At 43.5% G+C, this 27,887-nt stretch overlaps 1 protein-coding gene across 1 annotated transcript; it reads left to right on the top strand.

The window, feature by feature from the left end:
* Positions 1-180: 180 nt before the first annotated feature.
* Positions 181-27,881, top strand: map3k21 (mitogen-activated protein kinase kinase kinase 21). Its single transcript, XM_075478787.1, has 10 exons — positions 181-1,940; positions 15,941-16,121; positions 16,240-16,388; positions 17,625-17,800; positions 20,163-20,403; positions 20,785-20,907; positions 22,075-22,225; positions 24,242-24,336; positions 24,446-25,276; positions 25,356-27,881. The coding sequence occupies exons 1-10, from the start codon at positions 1,148-1,150 to the stop codon at positions 25,802-25,804; spliced, it is 3,189 nt and encodes a 1,062-aa protein (XP_075334902.1). The 5' UTR covers positions 181-1,147; the 3' UTR covers positions 25,805-27,881.
* The last annotated feature ends 6 nt before the right edge of the window (positions 27,882-27,887 follow it).

Consider the following 27,887-nt stretch of genomic DNA (forward strand, 5'->3'; position numbering starts at 1 on the left):
CTTATATGGTACACTATTCCCATAATTTCCATGAAAGCGTGCTCTCCTCACACATTCCTACAGTGGCTCCTCCCTCCTCCCCCCTACTGCTTCAACGGTCACGTGTGTCGCAGTCCACCAATCAGAGTGCACCACCGCCAGTTCCGAGAGCAGCAACAGAGTCCTCAGATCCTCGGTCCAGCCACTGCTGAGACCGACTCCTCTTGGCGACAACGGTGGCGGGGGGGGGCTTGTTTTGATTAAAGTTTACGGAGGTTTTTTTTTTTTTTTTTTTTCCTTCACCCCATGTTTTTACCCCCGTATTGTAGCACTGGAGTCCAGGATGTTTTGTGCGCTTTCTAAGCCCTCAGCCGTTTGCTGTTCATCGCGCCCCCGGAGGAGAAATAAACTTTGGAGTAAGCGGTCTTAAAGAGGAGAAAAGCAACTTTTCCAAGTGCTGTACCAGTCAACGGACTGACCTATGCTAAGCTAACCCGCTAGTCAAAAGTGTGGAATGCTTTGGGAATTCCTGTTAAAGGTCCACAAACATCCAAGCAAACTTTCCATTTCGCTGGACATTGACTACATGCAATGTACTAGCGACTTTGAAGAGGAAAGCAGGCGCTCAGAGGCTCCGTGTGTTGGGTCGGAGTGGACGGTGCAGGTGCACCTCCTGCGGCACCTGCTGAAACCTGGTAACTTAGCTCCATCGGTAAAGAGCTAACTTCAGCTGGTTAACGTTAGCCTCAAGCTGAGGCAGTAATTGTTTTGAGATGGTTATAATGTCGTTGCCGAGATGATTTGAGTCATGGATGGATCATTTCCAGCTTTGTGTCGCTAATTAACCGCCAGCCCATAAAGTGTGGCGTCTGCTGGACCGTAATTTGGCTAACTTTAGCCACCAGCAACCTCGCTAGCTACTCATTGACCCTCACTTTTACCGGAGTGGCGACGTGGATAGAGGGTAGTAGACACTCGGTATCTTCCACAGGACTTTGGACACAGTTTGACTCTGTCGTGTGCTGCGCAGGGAAATCCCCTCTTATCATCGGATAGCCTCACAAATGTGACAGCATGGGGATTGTAGACAGTTACATGTTACTCTTTTAAAGTTTTAATTTTGGCCTAATAGCTCTGCACCCTATGGTGCCGCTACGGCCACCGAGAAATGGATGTCTCGCAGGCCGCTTTCCCAAACGGTGAAGGGCGGCCGTGCGGCGGTGGGACCGGGGAGCATGCCTGGACAGAGTCCCCAACAGTCCGGGCGTGGGCTCACTCTGCCCCGCTTTGCCCGACTCGATCCCTGTGGACCGCCGCTTATGACTACGAGGCAAGCGGCGAGGACGAACTCAGCCTCAGGCGAGGGGACGTGGTAGAGGTCCTGTCTAAGGACGCTGCGATCTCTGGGGATGAAGGATGGTGGACAGGCAAAATCAACCACCGGGTCGGGATTTTCCCCTGCAACTATGTTACTTACCAGCCCGCTATTTACCGTCTCCCCGCGGCTGGCGGGTCGGTTGGGGCACCAGAGCAAGTCCCAACTTCGCCCGTCCAGATCCCGTTCAGCGAACTGGTGTTAGAGGAGATCATAGGCGTGGGTGGATTTGGCAAAGTTTACCGGGGCACATGGAAAGATCAAGAGGTTGCAGTGAAAGCGGCTCGGCATGACCCAGATGAGGACATAACGGCCACCGCCGGCAGTGTTAAACAGGAAGCGAAGCTCTTTTCCATGCTGCAGCACTTCAACATTATTAAACTGGAAGGGGTATGCTTGGAGGAGCCCAACCTGTGCCTGGTCATGGAATACGCTCGAGGCGGGACACTGAACCGGGTGCTGACCGGAAGGCGCATCCCTCCACACATCCTGGTCAACTGGGCCGTGCAGATTGCACGCGGGATGCAGTATCTACACGAGGAGGCCGTGGTACCAATTATCCATCGGGACCTGAAGTCTAGCAACAGTAAGCAAAGATTGGAGTTTGTATGTTTTTTTTACGTGTGCTTAAGACGGACACGTTGGAAGTCCTCAGGCTTCACTGGGAGCCCGTGCACCTGTTACACATGCACCACGCTTTTTTTGTAAATTGTACATATATTTTGGTCTTCTTAACAGTCTCAAGCAGTTATCCTTAACCCCTGACAGTCTCTTAGTACCTTTTGGCAACTTCACATGTAGCAACTTGTCACACATAATAGAACTGTTTAATGTGTCATTAGAGAGAGAACCGATCCTTGTTTAAAAATAAATCTCTAGCTCCTTATGAATTATGACAGCCCAACACTGTTATTACAGCATCAACTGGGGTTGCTGAAATCCCATAATCCACGTAGGTTTCACCACGTTTCTGCCCTTTACTTGGAATGGATTCAAAATGGTGCAATAAGTCTTCAGTGTATGAAGTGGTGGGGGGATGCCATCGAGAGGATGTGAAATAAAGTGAAGAGTTTGCTCAGCTGGGCTGCTCTCCCTGCACCCCCCCCCCCCTACACACACACACACACACACACCTTCTCAACCCCCTCTCCATCTAAAGCTGAAATGTTGTTCAAATAAAGGCGCTGATTTACCAAACACATAACCTGACACACTTTGTACACACCGTCAGGTCATGTGCTTAAACAGCCAATGCCAGAGTTCACAGGACAAAAAGAAGTGACACAGAGGATTTATCAGAGGTAACATTAATGAAAGCGAGAGTGATGGTCTAGTCAGAGGAGAAATGTGCTGTGGTTTTATTATAACTATAAGAGTTACTGTTGAGAAAAATTAATTGAATTGTATAGCACTTGAAAGGCACACTCTGAGAGTCTCTGTAATACCACAGGCTCAACTTGGTTCAGAGCGGTAAGCCTACTGTGCCAGTTCTGGCAGTTGACAACAGGCCAGCAAACTTTAGTTTCCAGGACTAAATAATGAATGGACAGGACTCGATGAGCAAAAAGGGTTTGAGTCACATACCCACTGACACAGGCTACTCACTGCAACTCAGGTGTGTTTATGTGTGTAATATGACTCCAAACACTATCTCTCCCTTTTGTGATTAGAGACCCTTATCAGCCTGGAGCCATGTGGGGAGCAACTCTGGTGTAATGATGTCTGTTTATCTCCAGCTGTGAGAGTCAGTGTAAATGTAGAGGCTAAACTTGTGAAATGTACACAAAATACACTTAACCAGGAGCACCGGGTCCCGGAAACTTGTGCAGGCAGGTTTAAATGCGCCGATTATCACAACATTTTTAACCATAAACATAATCTGCATCCGTAGTAAAGGCCTCAGACAGCACAATCATTGCAAAAAGTTAGATGTTGTCAATATTCTCAATTAATATTTCTCTCCACTCAATATTATTTGCAATACACAATGGATGAAGAATAGTTTCAGTCTCTGCAAACTATCATGACCCCTTTCATTAATTGTTATAAACAACGGTGTGGAAGCGAACAACCCTACGAGTACTCGTATTTAAGATGAAGATTAGTGGCAAATTATGGGGCAGATGGAGAGAAAGGATTTAACTACTGTTAGACTGTTTCAGCTAATCGGATGTTTGGTGAACATACACAAACGGACTCCCCCGAACAGGCACAGTGCTGCTAACATAAGTCAGTGTTTGTCTTGCCAGCTCACTGTGACCCAGAGTAAGCACAAGATTTAAGTAAAGGGTGCGAATTTAAAATGAGAAGAGACTGCTCAGAAGCTTAACTTTATCAACGATGCTGTTAGTAGTTGCACGCAGAGGGTTGTGTCAGAGTCAGAGGTCTGAACATGTGTGGTCAACATACATATCTGAATAAGGACAGTGAAAGAAGCTGTAAGTGTTTGCTTAGAACCAGGGCAGCGAGTTCACAAAAGACTCTCTCTAACACACAAACTCTCAAATGGCACCCTGTGGTGTGTTGGGTTGTTTTCCTAGTTTGAAAAAAAAAAACACTAGAATGATGCAGCTTAGAGAAGTTGTTGCATCTGTGGACCAGTTGTCCACTTGCCTTGGCATTATTTATGTGTCAGCCAACTTTAAAGATAGGAGTGAGAATGAACTACACAGGGGGTTGAGAGAAGATGGACACTGTAATAAGTGGTTGCTGATAATTTTTTTAGTGCTTAATGAGAAAAACGTCTTGTGTTTTGCCTGTATCTCTTTATCAAGTTGTTTCGTCTCAGTGTTAACCAAGACGTAGCCAGGTACATGTATACAGATCAACTTTGCTGAACTACTCTGCCTATCAATTATCAGCTCGCAATGTACACATGCTCCACACAGACAAACATTCAGCTATTTGATCAATGATTAGCCTGTAAAGTAATATGTTGGAAGTCAGCAAGATTTGTCCAATCTCTTTTGTGTTTTTCAACCTAATCTGTAAAATCCCAGCCTGCAGGGAGGAATGTTGCTAATGAGGGATAAAAGCTTAACATACGTTTACACAATGGACTGGTCAAGCAGCGGTTGCTAGGCTACTGTGGCCAAAAGAATGGCTAGGACTCGGAGGGTCTCAAAGCCCTCGTTTTGTTTTGTTCCGTTCATATTTAATCTCCCAGAGAGCAGCGGTACTCTTTTATTGGCACAAACTGAGGGGGTTTCCCTTCTTACTTTGTTATTTTTCTCCTTCCTCTCCTTGTTCCATTCTGCTCCCACTTGCAGCTTATTATTTTTCATGTCTGCTTCTTTGCCGACAACTTTCAAGCTAATAATGACGTCAACCTGTTGAATAGATCAAAACCAACTAAAAAGTTATGCCCGCAAACGTTGTCCGACTGCATGCTCGCTGATATGTGGCGTACTAATAATCTCGTGGTGACATGTACAATGTTGCTCTGAAACTACTTTGCAACTGTATTTGCAAAGCTAGGTAGATTTCCCACGGCATGGTCTGAGTTTGTAAATTTACTCGAATTGAATTCATATATATCCTTTAAACACAATAAAAGAGCTTTAATTATTTTGAATCTCTGCACATGGCGAGGTCATATCAAGGAGTTGGAATATATGTATTGCTCATTTTAATCTACTCGGGATTTATTACTTTGTGTTTTATTTGTTACATCACCTCATTGTCCTCCCCCTCTATCTCATTACACAACTTTGATTTAAATCAATTTCTTGGAGTTGGCACAGACTCCATGGAGCAGCGGCAAGTGCAAGAAGCCACACTGAAACCTGGCCCCGAGCCAGCACACATAACCTACATCAACTTTGGAGTTTTGCATCTTTGTGTGAGCGATAGTATGCCAGGAATGTGTGCTTGAACGCCACTGAAACATTTCTGTTCAGAGCACATGCGACGGGAGTCTCCCATCAATCTGAAGCTATTGTTGGCCTTCATCATGCTGCTCCCCCTCTCGCTGTTTTCTCACTGAACACAGGAAGGTTTTTCTGCTTTTGTTGGTACAGGAAAAGTAGTGCATAGAAAGGTTGTAAGTGGAGTGCACACGTTGATATCGAGACTTTGTTTTGAACTCTTATTTAAAGCAACCGGGTCTAAGTGTTAATGTTTATGCAGATTATAGGTAACCTGTTATTTCCCTCTCTTTAAACTCAAATATAAATATGAAGGTCACTTTTTCAAGTCATAACTAAAGTGGCAAATAATTAGTAGGCAGTTGATAGTGGGAGACAACAGATTACAATACTTTGCGTTGAGCCAAAACATCTGCCTAATGAATGTTCTATATTTAGGGTTATTTGCTAGTATACAAAAGCCATGTGTCTTGCTACCCAGCTGGGTGTGAATATACTTCATCTACACTGCCAGCCTCTGTAGGAACAGCATAGCAGAAGGATCTCTCAGAAACCCTGTTTTTAATGACTTGGTCTTAATAAAACTCACAACAGGAGAGGAAAACCGAGCTTGATAATTCTTTGGGCCTCTAATTTTTCATTGGTCTTACTTTGTTTTTTTCTGGAATAAGTGGAATTTAAAAGGTAAAGTTACCAAAGCTTGACTAGGTGTTGCAGAGCAACTTTCTCTGGCTTCCCACAATTACCCCTGGTGACACACAGACAGTTACTGCCTGTCTTTTCTGTGACAAGAGAATGGGCAGAGGGGAGAGAGGAGGAGTTGAGATGCTTTCACTGTGTTTTTTATGACCTCTCCCTGACTGCACCTATTGTTGCAGGGCTGGGTGAAAAGGAAAAGGGCCCACAGCTGAGAAGAGCTGCCTTCCAAATCAACCAATCCTCTGCATTCCTGTGCGTAGCTCACTACTACAATGATGGATGCTTATACAGCAGAAGGCACCAACTGCACACCTTAAACATTTGATATCTTTTAATTAGCCAAGCTACGGGTTAATTCAAGCTTCTATAGACCTAAACCAAAAGAGGAAGAGGGCAGACAAAGAGCAAGTGGCCCAGAGAGTTGTGACCATGATAGATGGATTTAGCCGACTATTAGCCCTGATCCTTTTCCCATCAACCAGAATGCCTGGGGGCACTCATTTCCACCAGGAGAGACAGACCACTCTGAATGTGTGTGAAGCAGCCTCGTTTCTTCTTACTATGGGAAGCCTTCTCTTGCTCTAATGCTTGAACAGTTGGTCCACGTCGTGTCAAGTTAAGAAGCTCCGATCGGAATTTATTCAGCAGCTATGACTATCTCAAAGTATGAATTTATTTCTTCGTGTGCCGGTAAACTAAAAAGTTGTATGAATTTATTAGCATCTTGAGAAACATAGTTTGACACATTGTTGCTCGTAAATAGAATAGTTGAAAAAGGCAGATTTGGAGCAAACATCTATATGATCTCTCTCAGCATTATGGGGGCTGGAAAAGGACAGCGTGAGCTCGGGAACACTGAGTTGATGTAATGGCCAACCGGTTGGTTGGTAGACGAGTGAAAATCGGTATTCCTGTTTCATGTCAGCTTTCTGGGCATCACTGTCAAAATCCCTGGGACTCCTCTGTTTTAAGTTTTAGAAGCTACGGTTAGATGCTGTTGTTTAATTTGGCCAATTTCCACTGGCAGATTCTGGTGTCGCACTCAAATGTTCAACCGATTACCGTGCCCTTGTATCTGTTCCCTAACTGTACAGGTACATCACAGATGGTTGCCCTCTTGTTGGGAAAGCTCCTACTCTAAAGTATGAGTATAAATATGCTCCAAAAACAACAAAGGAGCTTTCAAACAATCTAATTGTTTTTGCATTTCCTCTTATCACTGTTCTAGGCGTCTGTGTATTTAATGTTTTTATTATATGTAGGAAATACTGTATGTATGGACGTATCCAAATTGTACACATTGGGGCTACTTTATGTCTTTGGAATAATACTGAAAATGTTGAGAGTTATTGAGGCTGTTTGGTATCATTGGATGCAGTCAGGTTTTTTTTTTTTTTTGGGGGGGGGGCAATGGGAAGAAGCGTGGGACCTGCTTTGAAGACAGCAGCCCTGCTTCTGATCTTCCCACTGTCCCACCATGAGAGATGGGTCTGCCTCAAGATCCACTGTTAGAAGGGGGAATTAAATGGGGGTTGGACTGAGGGTGGGGTCTGCCTTGGAGGCATATCCATCTCCAATTGCGCTGAGCTGTTGTCCTCTACAAAACTTTTTCTATTCAAAAGAGTGAGAAAATGTAGACTGGGAAAAAAAAGAAGTGCACAGAGACACAAAAAGTCTAAATTCTGACTATTTTTTAGATGTGATAAGTCAGTATAACAGTAACTACAAAGATCAAATTCTCTTATATAGATCAAATTTTTATTGAAGCTGTAACTAGACTTTTTTTTTAAGAGTTGACACAAGCACTTGGTCTATTTTAGTAGGGGCTTCAGTTGATCTTTACATTTGATATCCTCACCAACGATACCTGATGATAGCTTTGTGCCTCTGAATAAAAAGATGGAGAAGCCCAAAAGACAAATTGGCTTACCTTGTCAATAGAAACTACCCTAGTGTGGGGTACAGATGGAGAGTTTTTGTCTTTTTTTTTCTCTAAATTGAAGCCGTTTTTAGAAGTATGCGACAATGTGTGAGTGTTCAGTTCTTAAATGAGTAGTAAGACCTGGGTTTCAATCACTTCCTCAAAGAGTCCTTAGACCACACTGAAGACTCACCGGCCACAGTTCAAGCATTCGCTCAGATGTAAAGGCTTTATTTTAGACACAAGATATGTTTTACCACCACCTATCAATGAGATGGCTCCAGTCTTTTAGTTTTTTCTTTTTTACCACTTTACTAATAAGATATTATGCATCGTACTGTATGGTGAAAACCTTGTTTGTGTGTAGGTGTAACACGTCAACACAGTAACCATCAATTTTCAGGCTAAATAGGGAATTTATGCTCTTGTGTTGGTTGACCGCGAGGCCTGTGTGACATAGCAGCCCAGATATTTCTACTACACATTCACCTTGATCGATCTCTATTCAGAAAAATAATATACAAGACAAATAATAGTAGGAGCAGAAGAACAAGGTGGGCGTTCGTTTTTAGCAGAAAATTTGCCATCGAGGCCTTGATATCCACCCCTCAAAAATGTACACGATTACAATGTCCATGTCCACTGAGCCTCTGCACAGCTCACATGTTTGGGTTTGCAGAGTCCCAAACGGTTTGCTCGCACCATCATGGAAACCATGAATCCCATTTAAGAAGCTTCATGATCCTGCCCACTCTTCTGAAATGAGCTTCAATAGCTTCATGAGATTGAAGGGGGAAGTGTTCCTGTGTTGTGGAAACCAGCAAAAATGCATTCATGAACAGTCGCCTCACAGTTTTATTTCCTGTTTATGGCTGCTCGCTGTCTGATCTATAGATGACCAAGTAGATTATTGTTGTTCGACATCGTAAAATCACTCTATCAATGGAAAAGTCCATGACATTAGTACAATGCACAGCTAATGTGTTTAAAGTGATAACTGGCTCTGTTTCCTTGTACATAAAGGTCTTTTGGGAGCAGTTTGGTTATGATGAAAATGATGCATGTCATATGCTTTGTTCTTGGACATGGTAGACGGTGCTCTCCACTGTTGTCAAAACACAATGCAGGATAAATACTGTTCCATCTTTCCAGTCGAACTCCAGAAACTTGTAGAGTCAGTTCCAAGTAAATTGTCTTTTCCTTTTAATGTGGTACCTTGTTAAAATGGTCATTTATGCTGATAAGAAACTGTGGATATGCCTTGTTTTTTTTGTTTTATCTGACAGAGTGATCTATGTGATATTTGGAGCTGAAACTTGAGGCACTTTCTGGGATGAGAAAGTAAGATGATGCCTTTTTAAGACGTGCTCTCAGTTTATTGGACGGTGGAATATCCTTAATAGTGCTGTTTGTTTCTGAGAACTGCTCATTGTTCCGTTAGATGTAGATATCCATCATTTACATTTACAAAAAATGGCTTTTGAAACTTAACTTTTGTTTCATTAAGTTATTCTTTAAAGGTTTCTCTAACCTATTTTGGGCATCTGTTTAGATGCTGATTATCAGAGTCGCTTGAACACGATATCAACTTACATACCGGTAGCACAATATGGCTTGAACTGTAAAGTCGTGTTTCCTCAGTAGTAATAGTCCTTCCAGAAAATAATAGCTCCAGTCACTATTGTTTACATTTTTTTTTTCTGTTTTGTTTAGTTCAGATTTTATCGATAATGTAATTTCTTTGACAGTCACTTAAAATCCAGAGCTTGATCAATCAGACATGTTGATTTATAAGCTTCAATGTAGACACTGGTTGCTGACATGTAACTCTTTATCAGTCATATTACACAGAATTGCTGGTTTACTTGTGTACTGTTGTGTTGTTAGCTTGACTGCTAATAGACTCCATTAGGCGAACAAAATGGCTGGCAGGTGTTTGAAGTTGCTTCTTGTGGCATAACGTCAGCATGGAGTCATGTAGACAGGAGCTAGGTCTTTTATGAGACATTTCTAGAGGGCTGACACTGAAGTAACATGGAGCTACAAAGAAAGTATTTGGCATGATATTCTATAGGCCAATCAACACAGACAAGTTTATCCCAAAACCACTGTTCCTCAAGGTTGTGTAACTAACCCATCTTAAGTCATTATAAGCCCACAGAGTCTGCTGGGAGGAATCTATGGAATCACTGAGAGAAGACTTGACAACAGGAAGTTGAAGTATATCATTGGTCCAGTGAAACCTGTTTGTAATGGAATTCCTATTGTTGAAGCCTGGGTAGAGGATCCCCTCTGTGCCTGAGGCTTGTAATGGCACCAACACCCCTTTTATTAATGAAGACCCACAGGAGTCTCACTACGCTTAAAATGCTCGATGATTTATTTCCAGACCTACAAAAATACTTGTGGATACCGAGAGAAATCTGAAGCGTCACCCCGTAACTGCAAGTTTTTGTTTAAACTGCTTTATAAGTGAGCAGGACGTGCTTATTAAGTGTCACCTGTGTCGACAGCTTTAAAGTGGCACTATGCAACTTTCAGTAATACGGGGTTTGTTTACCATGCAATACACACCCCAAAGCTGTAGGGGGAGCTCCGTAGAAAATAAGGCGACAGTCTAGCCATATTATATATTACTACTCTAGAAGCTAACCACATTCAATTTAGCCGTCGACAGCTAATGGAGAGAGGTGTGTCTTATCAGGCTCCCTGGCTCGGCTCAGAGCCCTTTAGACCTGCCGTGAAGCAGTAGTTCTCGGCTCTCGTGTGTCGCGAGACTTCCAGAGGTAAACAAAGCACGCGGCGCCACAGGCAAAGTTGCAAGCGCTGTTTCGGGCTAGGGCCACCAGATGGAGATGGAAATGTCACCGTTTTCATCAGAACAGGTCAGCCAAGCTATCTGATAATTGCCAAGCAATTTTATGACCATGAAAAAGTTGCATAGTGCCGCTTTAAGGGTGAAGTTTAAGTTGGGAACTTGTCAAGTTGCGTCGCTACTACTGAGAAGCTATTCATGGCTAATCAGAAGGTTACAAATGTTGGTATTTAAGGCAATGTCAGCACATTTTGTGGCTTCTTTAAGCATCGATTTCTTTGGAGCAACCTTATAGTTCTCCCTGAGACATGAGCAGGGATTCAGATTTAAGCCTCGTGCTTTTCTTTATCATTGATCCATCCTCAGCTGTTGGACGAGAACAGTGACTAACTTGTCATTATATACGTTATATGTACTGAGTTCATTTTTAGCTTGTGTTAATGATCTGAAGTGTCAGATCTCCTGATCGCCGCTGTTTTTACCGCAGCTGGAACAGCACATGATATGAATAAGCATATCAACTCAGTCATACTGCAGCTATTTCTTCATATGTCATTGGTGACACTAACACGGCTCTCATTTTCCTTGCGTGAGTAAAACTCACTGATATCACAGAATTTGTCGCATGCCAGTGAGACACCAAAGTGGTCGCCAAGACGTCAAGATATTTCAGTGTTTTATTTGAGATTGCTCTGCTTTAGACGGCTCAGTTTTACCTCTACAGTGTTACACTGAGTGTAATAAGGATTGTCTTTAAAAAAAGCTGCCTGTATTGTGTTTACACTGTAATTGAGTTAATATCATAGTTTTCCTGCTTGTTGTCAAACAGTCCACTAATTCTTTCAGTTCCAGTTAAAGCTTTTGTGACCATAGTTTGTCCTTCATGGGCCCAGATAGAATTTGTGCACGTTGAAGTGCCCGCATGGTTGATGTGCTGTTATTATTTTACATAATCAGTTCCACACATTACAGTATTTCCTCAAATAGAGGCCGAGGCCTTTAACAGCTGAGGGTACCAGGCCTGTGGAAGGGGTAGGACATTATTTCAAGTTCTTGTTGTTACTACTATGATGACTTGTCAACTTTTTCAGCGATACTTTATTTAAATACCTCAAACGAAATCTGGAACTTAGCACATAAACACCCATTCTCCTCGTTTCCATGCACCTGTGTTTTCATATGCGAGTCAATCAGAAATCTATTCATTAAGGTCTTGACCTGCATGGAAAATGTCACAGGGTTAAGTAAAGATGGAGGGAGAAAGTTCTTAAGCACTGAGGTGAGTGCAGTGCAGTGCAGTGCAGTGCAGTGCAGTGCAGTGCAGTGCAGTGCAGTGCAGTGCAGTGAGAATTCGACCACACAGTTAGGAAGGTTTCGCAGCAAAGTAGACTATTAGAATTAGGGATGTAACGGTTACCGGTACGACGGTAAACCACGATAAAAAGTGTTAACGATAACAATTACCGCGTTCATTTCAAATATCATTAATATCACGGTTAATAACACGGTATGAAAACTGTGAGTTTATTCCTTCCCAGCCTCATCCGAGTTCTTAATTTGTCGCGCATGCTCACTGCGCAGCCTACAACGTGCATTTCTTGAAGTTGGAATCATGGCCGAAGGTGTAGATGACAGCACTCAGAGTCAGGACATTTATCAGCCCTCTAAGAGGACTAAATCCGAAGTATGGGCATATTTTGTTTTTTATAAGCATGCCGGGGGACAGTTGATAGAAGATGGTTATCCTGTCTGCAGAACATGCAGGAAAAAAGTTTCCGCTAAAGGTGGCAATACGTCAAATCTCCTTGCTCATCTCTGTGATCATCACCCACAACTGTATAGCCAATGCAACGCAAGTTAACGTTAACGTTTCAGCTCAAATGCATAAATAAATGCATGGTGTGGGGACATCGGGTTGAAGCAGAATGCAATGATCCGTCTGTCTAACTTTTTAATAACGTGTCAATAATCTAAACAGATGCCTACGGCACATGCACATGTTCGTTCAGTGGTGTTAGTGTGGAGCTAATCGGGACACATCTTTAACGTTAGCCTCAGAGCTAGACGGGTGCACATTTGAGTTGCGTTTATCATACAGTTGTAGGCTACAATATCTCTTTGCATGCGTAGAGCAAACGATTTTCCGCGATAACGGAAAACGGACGGAAATCGCGGAATGTACCCTTTGAAATGGAATTGTAACTTTCAGACGGGAAATTAATTCAAAATCGCCCAAATTCACCTGTGTTTTGCCCTGTAAGATTGTATTTCACCCCGTTAGCCTGTATTTCGCTCTGTAACACTGTATTTCGTTTTAGAATAAACACAACAACATTCGCAGTCTGAAACTGTGCAGACTTGCCGCGGCCAAAACGCATGATAGCAGAGGACTCCACTCGGGGCAGACCACAGTAATATCAGATTCGGAAATAGTTCAAAAGCTGATGTTTTTGATAAGATTTTGCAATATAATAAACACTGTTGCACTTTTTTCAGCTTGTGTAGGCCTATCAGTGCTTTCTGAACAGATTGAACACACTTTTAAAAATACCGCGATAATACCGAAAACCGTGATAATTTTGGTCACTATAACCGTGAGGTTAAATTTTCATACCGTTACACCCCTAATTAGAATAAGCCTTGACAAACGCTAATCCAGTTAAGCAACATGTTTAAAACGGCATGTTTATTTCATCGACCTGATGAGGTAAAAGTGGTGAAGACATTCTCTCTCCTTTCCTGTCTGGCTCCATTATAAGAAGACTAGTTTTCCATTGAATCATGGTTTTTATTGGAGGATTTGCAGCATCTTTCATTTGATATCAACCTGTTCCCAAAGTACGCAGAAATGCAGGTTAGAGAAAAATTGCTGCTGAAGTGCTAAATGAAGCTGAGCGGCATTTCTGTGCTATTAAATTGTTTGTTTTATTTTTTTTTTTTTGCATTTGGCTCAAGGGCCTGAAGCATATTTGTGGGCATATTATCAGTTGTTCAGGTCAGCTGCGATCTTTCGTTGTTACCCTCCTACATCTGTCAACAGACCAGCTTCTGGTGTGACAAACATCCTTTCTAATTCGTAAATATGTAGGATTGGATATCAGTACATTAACTGTTGGTAAAACCTTTCGATGGCTATAAGAATAAATTATTCAAGTAAAATGTGTGCCTGTTTGTCCACAACTGTGAAATCCAGAAAATGTTTGTTTTGTACTGATGTGGAGGAGTAAGTTCAAGGTTGGTGTGTGACAATATCCCACACACACGCACACACATACACACAGTGCAGCTAAATATTTGCCACAAGCATCCCAAAGCCTTTGTTAAAAGCTGTTAACAACTTGGTGTTCATTCATTGTGATACAGTCTGTCAAGAAACTTGGATCCCTTGAGTTCATTCTACATTCATAAATGCAGCCTTTTCCCATGGGAATATTACCACGAATTGTGTACAACAACAATACACCAAGTTGTTAACTTTTTTCTTCTGTTTTTGAAAAACTTGTAAATTTGACACATCTGCGCCTTAAGGGGCATTCAGACTGAAGTTTTAGCTTCCCTGCTGTGTTTGGTGTGCAGAGTCAACACAGCTTGACCTGCAGTGATACGTCTGTGTGTAAATGATGAAACGGGACTGTTTGTAACGTGAGGAAATCTTGGCAGCGGCAAAAACAAATGTGTAAAATGACACCCAAAGAATCTGTTTTGGTCACTGATGCTTCTTCATTGAAGAAGCTGCATGCTGTTCATCAATGAGATAACCAGGATGCTGGTGTGTCGAATAATGGGAATTAGAAAGTTGTTGCTAACCTTCAAAAAGCTTAAATAGTTTTGTATGTTTTCAACGTGCTCACTTGATATGTTGTTGGTCGCCTTTTTGCCTTCTTGTACTCTATTTTATTTTGTTTACATATTCTAACCTTTTAACTACGTATCTAACTGGTATTTTCTTTTTTTTCTAAAAGAGCAAATGTTCCCTGTCTCCTATTTGAAAGTGAATTTTAGATGTTTGATCACCTTGGTAATGTAATTAGCTCATTTTACACCTCTTCAGATGTTTATACTCCAAACGGACGCTTTGTCTCATCACAAACACACAGAACATCCAGCCTGGGCCTATATTTGTCGTGTAGTCTATAAAATTTGAATTAAGTCACGTTTGCTTTAAGTCGAGCAGTTGTTTCTCGTTTCCAGTGCAGTTCGAGCCAAGGATGTTTTAATATTTCTCAACTAAAAACCTGGGTTTCAGTTTAAAGTTTAAGGCACCTCAAGGATTGTTTCGTGCATTTAAGTCTTGACCTTCATGCACTGAGAAATAACCGTTAACATATGTAGAAAACTACCAGACTAGGTTTGCTGAAAGTAAAGAGGTCGAGAATGGGCAACAGACAAACCCGTTTGGTTCTGATGCAGGGCAGGCTCACCTCTGGTGATTTAGTCGGGAATTGGCTGTTTGATTTTAGGCACAAAATAGTTCTGTATCATTTGGTTTTCTTTGAGTCTGAGTTGATGTAAACAAATTTAAACGATTCAAAGTTAATATCCTGCTCAGTTACAGTTTTATGTGTCAATTTATTTATTTATTTATTTATTTTTTGTATTTCCTTCCATTGAATTCAGAGTGTGGCAAGTGTGTCATTACCAGTTGGAATTACACGTACGAGTACACGTTGTACAAGCGACACACCACAACAGGTAAATAACGGATCAATAGGTAAAAATAGGAAGTGAGTTGTAAACTAAAAGTCCTCCTGTTACAGCTCTCGAATTAGTTTGAAAAATGCATTTAAAATGTAAATCTTTCTTAAATGGTATGCTCACTGCGTGTTTGTTAGTCATTTTCTTTCTCCAGCACCTGATTGGCGTTGATGGTCTTGACTACGTCAGTGGGCTGTGGCTTCACTGTGGCGGCGCTCTCAGGCCAGGTTTAGTGTTACCAGCAGGTTCGGAGGATTCCTTCCGTCTTTGATGTGTTAAACAGTTTTTGGACTGGAGGACAGGTGCTTTGTGGTGCTGTCAGTCTTCTGTTACTACAGTAATAAATGAGCTGTATACCACTGTTGGCCCTTTTGAATATCAACTATCATCTCCTCAGTTGCACAGTCGTCCTTTCCCCTGTCCCCCACTCTTTGTATCAGCCTCTCTGCTACCTCTTCACATCTGTGCCTTTCATCCCAATCCTGTATTTCCACTTTTCTTTCCCCATGTCCTTCTCCCCCATCTAGCTTAGTCCATGTTTGGTCTTTAATCCCACTCTGACGTTTTCACCTGTTGTCCTTTTTTTTCAGTTTTATTACTTGAACAAATTGAGAATGACGACATTGGAAGGAAGACCTTGAAGATCACTGACTTTGGCTTGGCGAGGGAGTGGCACAAAACCACCAAAATGTCCGCAGCGGGCACCTACTCCTGGATGGCCCCAGAGGTCATCAAGTCGTCTCTCTTCTCCAAAGGCAGTGACGTCTGGGGGTATGTTATATGTCACACTGTATACAGACCCCATGACTAAAATATCTCATCAGTCAGTCAATCATCTGGCAGACGTTATCTTTCGGTGCTTTGTTGACGTTCGTCTCCGTTCCACCAGTTACGGCGTCCTGCTGTGGGAGCTGCTAACAGGGGAGGTGCCATATCGAGGGATTGACGGCCTGGCTGTTGCTTACGGCGTAGCAGTCAATAAGTTAACTCTGCCAATCCCCTCTACCTGCCCCGAGCCTTTTGCCAAGCTCATGGAAGGTAACTGTGACCAAAGTCTTTGTGAACAACATTTTAGACATTCTCAATTTATTTAAATCATAGAAAGGTTAAGCCCTGAAATGCCTCGTTAAAAGGACACTCCCACCTAAATAACCCGGCAAACCACTAAACCTGGTTCTTTTATGTTTGATTCTTTAATTGTTGCATCTGGATGTAACTATTAACACATACCCAGAGATCTTTTACTTTAAGTCACCTTTACTTGAGAGTTTTTTACGTGACAGTGTGTGTGTGTGTTTTGCAGAATTTTAACACATTTATTTTAGGATCAACAGAAGAAGAACAGGGTCGCTGCTAGGCATGGGCCGGTTACCGGTTTCAAGGTATACCACGGTATTAAAAAGTCAAGGTTTCAAAACCGCTAAAATTTTCTGTCATACCATCCCTGCGGTGTGAACGTTTAGTTTTTTTTTGTTTGTTTTTTTGTGGCGTCTCGTCAGAGAGAAAGTGGAGGTCCCTCACGCCGTGTGCAGCTTCAGCGTAGTGCCCCTCCCCCCGCGCACCTCCGCTTGCTGTGAGTGGCAAGCAGGCAGCTCTGCAGGCTGTATGATGGCTGAAGGAGGCGAGCCCCCCGAACTTCTCCCCCCATCAGTTTTTTTTGGTTGCCGCGTAGTCGTGCACCAGTCAAAATGTGTATCTTGGCACGTGCGGAAAACGACCAACAGGATGGACCAATTCGAATCCAGGCTCAGCGAAGAAGTGCGTCTGTACAGGCACCTGTACCACACTGCACTGAAACAGCATAGGGACCATGTCAACTCCCAGAACTCGTTGATGGAGATTGGCAGAACTTTGGGGAATTTGCTGTTGTTTCATTCACTGGAAGTGGCTTTGAGTTAAATGAAAAGCGCTAAATAAAACCGATCTGTTAATATCATTATTGCATCCTGAAAGTAATAATATAATTCCCAAGTGTGTCCACTGAAGCACACTATTTCATAACTAATGGAAAAGTTTTTTTCCATCTTTATTGTTTTTAAATACAAACATTCAAAGTACACATTTTAGAGCTGTAATCACAATACCGTGAAACCGTGATATTTTTGCCTCAGGTTATCATACGGTCAGAATCTCATACCGGCCCATACCTCGTCGCTGCACTGAAATGATCAGACAAACTGCAACATAGCTTTTAGATTCTTGTGGTATCGGTGATTAACATGGGTCCAGCTTTGCTGTGTATGTTAACCAGTCGATCTGTGCACTGTGCTGTAGAGTGCTGGGACCAGGACCCCCATGTGCGTCCCTCCTTCTCCTGCATCCTGGAGCAGCTGTCGGCCATCGAAGAGGCGGTGATGGCCACCATGCCGCAGGACTCCTTCCACAGCATGCAGGACGACTGGCGTGTAGAGATCCAGGAGATGTTTGACGAGCTCAGGACCAAAGAGAAGGTACTCCACGTGTGGAGCTTTTCAAATTGTATCGCACACAACACAAAGGCTGGCAGGTGGTGTTTAATGTCCTCTGCCTCACTCAGTGTGGGAAGTTAGATATCTGATGTTCTTTATAGATAAAGTACCATTGGTTATTTGTTCACTATTCTCTCATCTTTTAGTGATGAAGCATGTAAACTAATATGTTATCAAATCCAATTATGATGCATTGCTCCTGGCAGCTTTTATATTGACTGAAAGTCTAACTGGTTACTTTGAGTGGATAAGCTAATTGGATGTTTAACTAAATGAGTCAATAATGCTGAGGTGCTTTGGCGTACTTCCCCTTTGTTAAGACGTTGATCTGCTTCCTGTGTGTGAGTCTACCGTGGGGGTTAATTAGTGTTTATAGAAACAGCGGATCAGCACAGGTTCAGTCAGCGAATACTGAACTGAACGACACGTGGTGTTTCAGTCGAAAGTGTATCGTTCGCTTTGTTCTTGTTTATTCATTTAGGTAAACCATCTTTTACCTTATAAAAGTGATTATTATTGAGTATTTTCCCATGATAAATTTCAGCAGATTACTCGCAGAATTAGCTCCTGCATCAGCAGATTTCCTGTAAACATCTCCCAGTAATCTGTGTCTAGGTGGGCGGCTGAAGGGGCTTGACTGTAAAGCTGCTTTATTGAAGTCATCCAGTAAGGATTATTATTACTGAGCTGAGAGCAATTAAATAGAAAAACGGAGGGAGGAATAAAGGGTAAACTATGGGAGGAGACCAGACTGTGCAGCGTAGTAACACAGCCTTAAACAAAAGGCGGTAATCTCCTGTAACCAACTTGTTATTGATGGAGTTATATAATAATCCTCGCCTATCTTATGTCTTCAAGGACTTTGTTTTTAACAGGATTGTGCTCCTGTTCGCTCCCTAGAGAAAAACGCACCCACATCACTGCAAGCTAATGTGAAACAGACACATGACTGAAGGGCAGTAGTGGACAGAGAGGGTTAGAGTGGGCGCGTAGTGCTCTCTCCACATATGTTATCCACATTTTTATCTTCAAAATGTGAAATGGAGATATAAATATCTGTATTTCTTTAATACTCCAGCCAGTCAGTGAACTTCTGTGAAAAAAAAAAGGTCTGGGCTAGTTAACTCATTATTATCGCGTTAACGCATTGATTATTTAACACCGATAATTGCGATAAGCGCATTAAGCAGGGGGCCGAGAGAGGGGGAACGACATGCAGCACAGGGCCGTCTGATGCGGGACTCGAACTGGGGCCAGCTGCAGCGAGGACTATAGCCTCTGTACATGGGGCGGCTGCTCAACCCACTACACAACAAACCACCCCTATTTTATAGGCTTTTATTTTGTAAAAGTCTGTTGCTGTCTAGTGCGGAACCGGAAAAGAAAGTAATTGGCGGATCGACCAAACATGGAGAAGGGTACGGAACTTTTACTCGGCCATTTTTCTTTTAAAATTCTTCCAGACGGCGGAGTCGACAGAACCAAAGTCATCTGTAAACACTGCCAAGTTGAACTGTCTTCTCACCGTAGTAGTTCCAGTCTAAAATATAATTTAAAGGCAAAACACACAACTGATAGCAGCAAGTCATTCAAGGAAACAGACAGTGGAGCGAGGCTTCTACATAAAAACTACAGAAAGATGCTGATGTTAAAAGTGTGTTTGCACAACAAATGTTATGGCACTTTCATTTATATGGCAGCACATTTAAAATAAAACTAAATACTAAAAGCTTTACACTACTTTTGAATTCATTATTGGATTTTGCGTACAAATGCGATTAATCAAGGAAATCATGTGATTAATTAGATTAAAATTTTTAATCGTTGCCTAGCCCTAAAAAAAAAATCAAACATTTTGTCGTACTCCATTCTTTCCTATTCCTTTTTTCTGTTTATTGAACCCAGATTACCTTAAATTCAGCTCAACTGTCAACCGTTAGGTCAGTGATTGGGATGTGTTATGTTTGTGAACGTAACTTTAAGCCACTCGTGGCAAGCTCTGTCCTTTGCACCTCTAAACCCTCAGATTTGTGAATTCCTGCCCCAACTCATCCTGATTTCAGCGACTCACTTTCTCAGAGCCACAAAAAGCATTCATACAGCGTTCAGTTTATGGAACGTATCTTAAGGTTATGGTGTGCAATTCTGAGTTTTTATGATCTGAAATTGGACTCTCTGGCGATAATAAAAGATCTCTGCTTGGCCAATGTCAGTGTTCAGTTCAAGATGAGACATGATGGTCTTTGTGTAAAACCCCAACTGTTCCCTCATCCCTGTTACTGTAAAATGGAGAGAACAGTCGTCTGACTTCCTGTTTAACCCTAACGCATCCTGGCTTCTGCAGGAACTACGTTCCAGGGAGGAGGAGCTGACGCGGGCCGCCCTGCAGCAGAAGTCTCAGGAGGAGCTGCTGAAGCGTCGGGAGCAGCAGCTGGCCGAGCGGGAGATCAACGTGTTGGAGAGGGAGCTCAACATCCTCATTTTCCAGCTCAACAAAGACAAGCCCAACGTCAAGAAGAGGAAAGGCAAATTCAAACGCTCTCGCCTTAAACTGAAGGATGGAAACCGCATCAGCCTTCCCTCAGGTGAGCAGACAAAACTGGATGTTTTGACTTGACTTTAAGGTCTAAAGTTCAGGAGATTTGTGTGTGCTGTCCGCTGATAGCTTCGTGTGTTGGTGGCACGCTGCATTAGCAGATAGATTTCATGCTGCTCTGATTAAGTGGCAGTCATGTTGGCTACTTAGTGGATCTAGCTTTGTCTTGAACATGGAGAGAAAACATGAAATGAAGTAACCACCCTAATGTTTTATCATCTGTACACTAGAGTCTTTATGAGAATATCATGGAAAGCTGACACACTCAGATCATCACTATGTACTATACTTAAAGTACTCACTCTGTCATTCATCTGAGATTGCAGTAACTGTATTGCACCTGTCCCTATGTTCACGTTGCACATCGCAGACTTCCAACACAAGATCACCGTGCAGGCGTCACCTTCCATGGACAAGAGGCGGAGCCTTCATAGCACCAGCTCCTCCCCTCCCAGCAGCCCCACACTCATCCCCCGGCTGCGAGCCATTCAGCGTGAGTTCAGTTTGTTTTCCTCATCCTCACGTTCTCTCTAATGTGAGGTCTGATTGTTTCAGGCAAATAAGCAAATCCGCTTATTTGAAAATGAAATGACTCAGAACTCAGCAATGAAGAAATCACTTCAACTTACTGATGCCAAGAGCCGGGAGGACAAAAGCCAAAGCCACAAGTACCCCGCCAGTTGTTTGAACAGTTTAATAAAGATGTTAGTCATGCACCAACGCCCTATAATAACTGGAGCAGATTCCTCATGTGCATTTATGGTAGATAAAGATATTTAGATAGGGCATGCACACTGTTGCTCAGATTCACTGTGTCACTGCCAACAGAGAGGATTTGATGGCATCTTTAAAGACAAAAACACATTGCAGTGTAGTTGCTCTACGAGACGCAGGTTCTGCTGGTTATTTGGGGTTTAACTCTGCATCATAGGAGGTGGGCTTCATAGGAGATAAAGATGCTTCGTTCTTTTTTTTATAGTTTGCTTTGAGCTGCAGGATAAGGTGTGTGTTGTCTCCCTCTTTAGTTTCATGGCCCGTGTTTACTGTGTTTTTCCCTTCTGATTATGTCAGAGGAAAGAAAATATGTTTTTTTGGCACCTTTATAGTATATTATATGAAATATTACCTTCAGCAGGGCTTGTACTCTCAGACTGGGCAGATTTTCACGAGTTGTGTTTTTAAAACAAGACAACTGTGTTTGCTGCCTGTCAGAATGTCACGACAGGGACTTTTCTTAAAGAAGTGAGGATGACACAGCCACTAATAACTTTCCAATAACTAACCGAGCGCTGTAAAAAGCATTTTTGGCTTTTTTTTTGCCATTTTGAACTGCTCATTGTTTTATATCAGTTTAATTAGTGGATAGTGAGATTTTAGGGTATGTCAACAGCATCTGTCTTAATATTCCACAGTTAGAGTTTGTCGTTTAATTAAAGACTTCCATCTATCCAGTTTGGAACATCCTTAAGTATCCCTGAACTCCCTACTGGGAGTTAAAAACAAGAGGAGAGAGTGTGAGAAAAGAAAGAAATGTAACAGATGGCACAATCCCCGTCATAATCCTTCTAACACGTCCACACCACATTTACTTTGAAGGCTGTGGCCTCTGCAGCCACAGCCTGCTGCGGCTGTTTGTCATTTTGGGATCCCATGTTTGCAGTTACTCAAGACGAGAGCAACCGTACGTGGGGCCGCAGCACCCTCTTCAGGCCAGAGGAGTTTGATGACGTGAAGAAGGGAATCAAAAAGAAAGGAAGAACCTGGGGCCCCAGTTCAGTGCAGAGCAAAGAAAGGCCCGCCGCTGCTGAGAGGTGAGGTCTACACCAACAATGCGCAACAATTAATTAACTGAACTAGAAAGAGCTGTTCCTGCAAAACAGCAGTGAGAACGCATATGAGCTGAATGGGGATAGCTGACCATGCTAAAAAAAAAAGCTGAAAATAGTTCAATTTTAGCAGTAAAAACTGTTGTTAAGGTATTGGTTGAAGGGATTTTGTGATTTTTGTGTACGGCCAAACTTAACATTGGAGAATTTGAGAGGTTGATCTCAGTCCAAGGCTCATAGCTGAAATTCTATCAATGTGAGCTCTTTGGTAGTTACATTGGCTGAAAGAGGACAATTTTTCCTACATTTTAAGGTATAATTTGTTTCTCTAAGTTAAACTGTATGAAAGTTAGAGGGTTTGTTTGAAAAAACTGAAAAATTTGAAACTTATCAGCACACACTCAGCTGTGTGCTCATTAGGGCAGGCACGGTATATGTATTCATGCCGAACCGTCACGGTACGGGGGTCACGGTTCGGTACGCGCATTGCCACGCAGAATACACACGGTACGGAAGTTTAATATTGATCTGAACACAGAACTGTTGTTTTGCAAGAGTTTCCTTCAGGACCCATTTAAACACTGCCACATGCAAGCTCTGATTGGTCCGCAGAGATATACGCTTTTGGACAGAGTAGTTATAAGAACGCAGTTATCAGAACTGTCCTACTCGAATTTCGTTCTGATAACTGTCCTTCCCCAGTGGAGCTGTTTCAGTCTGCATTCGCACATGAGTCGGGACTGATGCGCCACGCGCAGCCGTCTGCGTCAGTGACGTGTTACGTTAGCGCCACATTTAACAACAAAACAAAACAAAACAAAACCCGAGAGAAGAAAAAACACCACAAAGAAGCTAATATGGAGAGCGGGGAGGCCACCGTGTTCATGGTCTGCATGATTAATCATGGACATCACATCAGGCGTCTAATATCGAGGCTGGAAGAGCTCACAGAGAGTCAGGATCAAGCGCAGGCGATACTTCTTCGTTTCATGAAGGAAGAAAGGAGAGCAGAGCGCCGCAGACAAAGGAGACAACGTGTAAGTTTAACTTATTAAACAAGTGCCGGTTCTGTCTGTGTGGTATGATGAAACATTTCAGCCGTGATAGCATGACATGGGGCGTAGCTACCGACCACCAAACACCTCCGTCAGATGCGTTCTATAGAACCATGAAAAGACCCGACCAATTACGTCTCCCAAATGTATTACAACAACCCCTGGATACAAATACATGCAGAGCGAAAAAAATTACCAAAGCAATTGGAATTTACATCGCATCTGCTATGCGTCCATATTCCACTGTAGAAGAGGCAGGATTCAGATATCTATTACATGTGCTCGAACCTCGCTACACGCCTCCTTCGGCACTGTACCGAAAATGTACCGAACCGTAGGGTCCGTACCGAGGTACATACCGAACCGTGAGTTTTTTGTACCGTTCCACCCCTAGTGCTTATTCATAAAAATCAAGAAGGAGCAAAAATGTTCATGTTTTTGAAACTGTCATATTTCAAAATTGGCTGAAGATTTGAAAAAGCTGAAACAATTGGTAATAGCTGAATGTCTTGTGACCCATTTAAAGTTTGAATGGTGTCTCTAGCTGAAAGCATGCAGAAATAGTTGGAAAGAGGAAGATGATTTGGAAGAGCTGAAAGCAGTTTCCATTCATTTGAATGACAGGAAAATTTGAATAAAAGTTGAATATCTTAAACAGCGTAAAAGTTAAAAACACCACAAATGATAGCAGGAATCTGCTGAAAGAACTGAATGTTTTGATACCAAAATTGTAGAAATAGCTGAAAGTATGCAGGAGTAGTTAGGTGCCGAAAAATTGGCGGAATAATAATAATAAAGAGAAACAGGAACTTCATAGTGAGAATGCCTTAAAGCATTCTCACAATGATAAAAAGAAGCCCTGACAAGGCTCAACAGAACTGTTTCTGTCCGCTTTGGATAGACAGTCCGCTGCCTAGTTTCAGCTGTACTTTTGTGGTGTTTTCAGGGTGCGTCCTCTGTCAGACGGCAGTAACCCCTGGTCCACCAGCCTGATGAAGTCCCAGAAGTCCGTGCCCCTCGCTGCCCTGTTTGTTGAACAAGGTGAGCTGAAAATCCAGTGTGTTTCTGTGCAATTTGACATTTGGGTTCACATTTAGAAAATCTTGGAATTTGGTAGACTATCTTGTGATTTCCACCTCTGCGTTTTCAGCCGGGGCGGGTAAAGATGAGGCACACTCCCAGGAATGTCCCGACAGCAGCTCCAAACCAAAGCAGCTCAAGTTCCCCAACCAGGTGTACATCGATCTACCTCTGTGGAGGGACGAGCAGCAGCCTCAGAGCCCCGGAGGAAACAACGGCCTGGGAGAAGCTGGGGTTGGTGCAGCGAGTCTGAATGGCCCCCAAGAGACGACCGATGACCCCTGCACCACCACCTCCACCTCATCCACCTCCACCACCCCGCAGCTCACCCCCACCAACAGCCTGAAAAGAACATCAGCTCGCCGCAGGACTGACTCGGTGCTGTATGGCTGCGGCTCGTTGCTGGCTTCTGTTGTGCTCGGTTATGACATCAGGGAGGCTCTCAAAAACTCTGCCCCCGGGGAGGATTCCGAGCCTCCTAAAGAGGAGAAAGAGAAGAAGAAGAAGGAGGGCCTCTTTCAGCGCGCCACTCGGTTCCGCCGCAGCACCTCACCGCCAGGCGGTCGCTCCCGCAAGGACGAGGCGTCTTCAAACCACACCTCCACCCAGCCGGTCAATCTCGTCTCCATGTCGGCCATCATGGAATGCAACTCCACCAAGTGCCTCTTACAGTCTGAGGCGGAGGCGCCGGAGCCCGGTTCTGGGAAGGTTGAGCATGTCGCCGTCAATCACCACACAGAGCCACCCAGAGCCGGCAAAGCAGGGTCGACAGACAGTCCGAGCAGCAAGACTGCAGCTAAAACACACACACCAGTGCAATCCCAAAGCCAGCCGCCAGAGCAGAGCGACCACATCACAGGAACACGTCTGCGCCGGAAGAAGTACACCACCAACCACAACAGTGAGTAACAGCAGGGGTGGGGAAGGGAAGTGAGGACGTGGGTTTAAATGTGTCACCTAACTGTTCTCTTTGTTTCCAGCCAATGGCCCGACCACTCTGCCGCCTCCTGCTACGCAGAAGAAGCAGCAGAAAGAGAGGGATGAAAAGCCTCCGATTCGAGAGGGCGCCCCACGACTGCGGCCGGTGTCGTTCCGGGCCAAACCCCACACATGGGCCCTGCTGCGCGGACGCAACAAGAGCTACTCCCTGGGCCACTACTCTGGGGAGAAAACGGCGCAGAACCTGAGCATGGTGCTGTCCTCGGAGGTGGGCTGCTCGCTGCTCGACATGGACACCGAGGGTCAGAAGCGAGACTGCACTGTGCCACTCTGCCGCATCCAGAGCTCCCCGGCACGGCCCTCCGTCTTCGAGCTGGAGAAAGAGTTCCCTCATAAGGGGCGATGTGCCACGGCTATCGCTCCACCCACACAGTCTGTAGAGTGCCTGGAGGGTGCAGCCCCAGCCTGCCTGCGCCTGGGTTCCGTGTAGAACTGTAGAACCGAGCTTTGTCAAAGTTCTAGAACAAAGTGACACGCGCTTCTAGAATCTGCACCCCCCCCCCCCCCCCCCCGTCTCAGCCTGAGTACAGCCTCACACACTGCCGTGTCTCAGCCTTAAACACACACACGCACACGAGGAGCGCTCGGAAAACCTAAGCGGAACATTCCAGAGCCGGATCAGCAGCTCTCCCTCTGATCCCTCGTTCTCGACTGCCACCTTTGTTTCCTCCGGCCCCCCGTCACCCCGTTCCTTTCTCGTTCTGTCAGTGCAGCTCAACGTTGACCGCTGCTGCAGCTCTCGCAACACAGTACCCTCACCTTTTTATTTATATATATATTTTTATAGGTAATTTAATATGAAGAGACTTGACATTACCGTAGCAACCAGCAGGACATACATTCCTTGTCAGTTTGAAAGCTGTGTGATCACGCTTAGATTTTGTTTTTTTTTACTTAAAAATCATGCATGCATGTACCTTTTAAAATGTTCCAGAAAAAAAAAGAAGACAAAAAAAACAAAAACACTATGCCTTGTTTGTAAATATTTCTTTTTATCCACTTCCAGCCTAATGCTGGCAGTTGTTTTGTATTGTATATCTGCTGTTTTATGACTGTTTTAAGAGTCAGCAATGCTGCAGTACGGTATATGTTCAAGGGACAGGTTACATAATGGATCGTGGTAGGGCCGCGTGTATGTTTCCACTCAGAATGCCCGGAAGATTTTAGAGACGCGGGTAGAAAAACACCGGAAGTGCTGGGATGGATTTTTCGTATTTATAGAAAAGTTTTTGGGGAATTCTTCCAGTACTCGCCACACTGCTGCAGAGTGGGGGAGCACTTCAAGCATGGGTGTTCGCATCAGGGAAAACCTTTGCTCCAAAATGAATGAATCTATAATATGATCCCTCTGATGACAGCATTATTTTCTAGGACTTCTACACAGCCCACACGTGTCTGTTTTTTTTTCATTTTTATTTTAAAATGGTGTTTAGAACTGCAAAAACACAAAATTACACAATGCATGTATTGTATATTCTGTCTTTTTTTACGTTCAGTCACTCAACAATGCAGATCTTTAGTTCAATATATATACAAGTTGTTACATTTAACTGGTTATAAACTTGGTTTTGTTTCCATTTGGGCAATTTTCTGCAGAATGAAGCAAAAGATTTCCCCGTCTGGCCTAATGCTCATCGAGTTCAGGAAGTTGAAACACCAGCCGTTTGAATATTTCATCAGGATCGACACAGAGCTCCGCATCTTGATTTAAGACTTCTCTGAACTCGACAGTATGGAGGCCCGACTGAGCTGATTATGTTCAGGAGACAGTTCTACAGTCACTCTCGAGTCTTTCTGTAAAAGTTAAAGCGAAGGCATTTATGTGCCCCCAGCTTTTCATCGCTGTCTTAAGTCCACTTAAAAGAGCTGAATGATTGATTTACTGAAACTTATGAATTCCCAGATAGTATAAATATTCTGATAGCGTAGAATGTGAAGTGTCCCTTGTTCTGTATCTTCCTTTCAAACCAGGTCATACACTGTAAAGGCCTTATCAATCCGAAAGCTGTCAAAGGTGCTTCTACGAGCCAGTCTTCGGAAAATTAAGGAAGCACTGGTCCTGTACACCCCCCCACATATCCAAACAAACATTCCACTGCACCGGACAAACTGCAGCGATACTATTTATGAAACCAGTCACCAGTGCAGCACAGTCAGGCCTTTGGATGTGGGACCAAGTTCAAGTGTTCCAGCACCGAGGCCCGTCTGCCTTCAGGACCAAAACCACTAAACAAACCTGCTGCTATTGAAGAGAAAGAAAACGACTCGGTCGCTCAGCGGTGCTGCTGAAAGACTTGGTACCGGATCAAATGACGAGTCTTCCTGCGAATCTTCCTTTAAGTCACCGAACGCTTGTGTCACACTGACTGTGTCAGATTTAGCCCTGAGAACATCCGTTTCAGTGAACGGTGTTCGTCATCCTTACAGTATTGGTTATTTCACGCCTGATTGATCAAGAGTATCAAGCTTAAAAACAACATTTTGAATAAAGGTCTAAATCAAGATTATTGTTG

This window comes from Odontesthes bonariensis, chromosome 2 (assembly GCF_027942865.1).
Source record: "Odontesthes bonariensis isolate fOdoBon6 chromosome 2, fOdoBon6.hap1, whole genome shotgun sequence".
NCBI lineage: Eukaryota > Metazoa > Chordata > Actinopteri > Atheriniformes > Atherinopsidae > Odontesthes > Odontesthes bonariensis.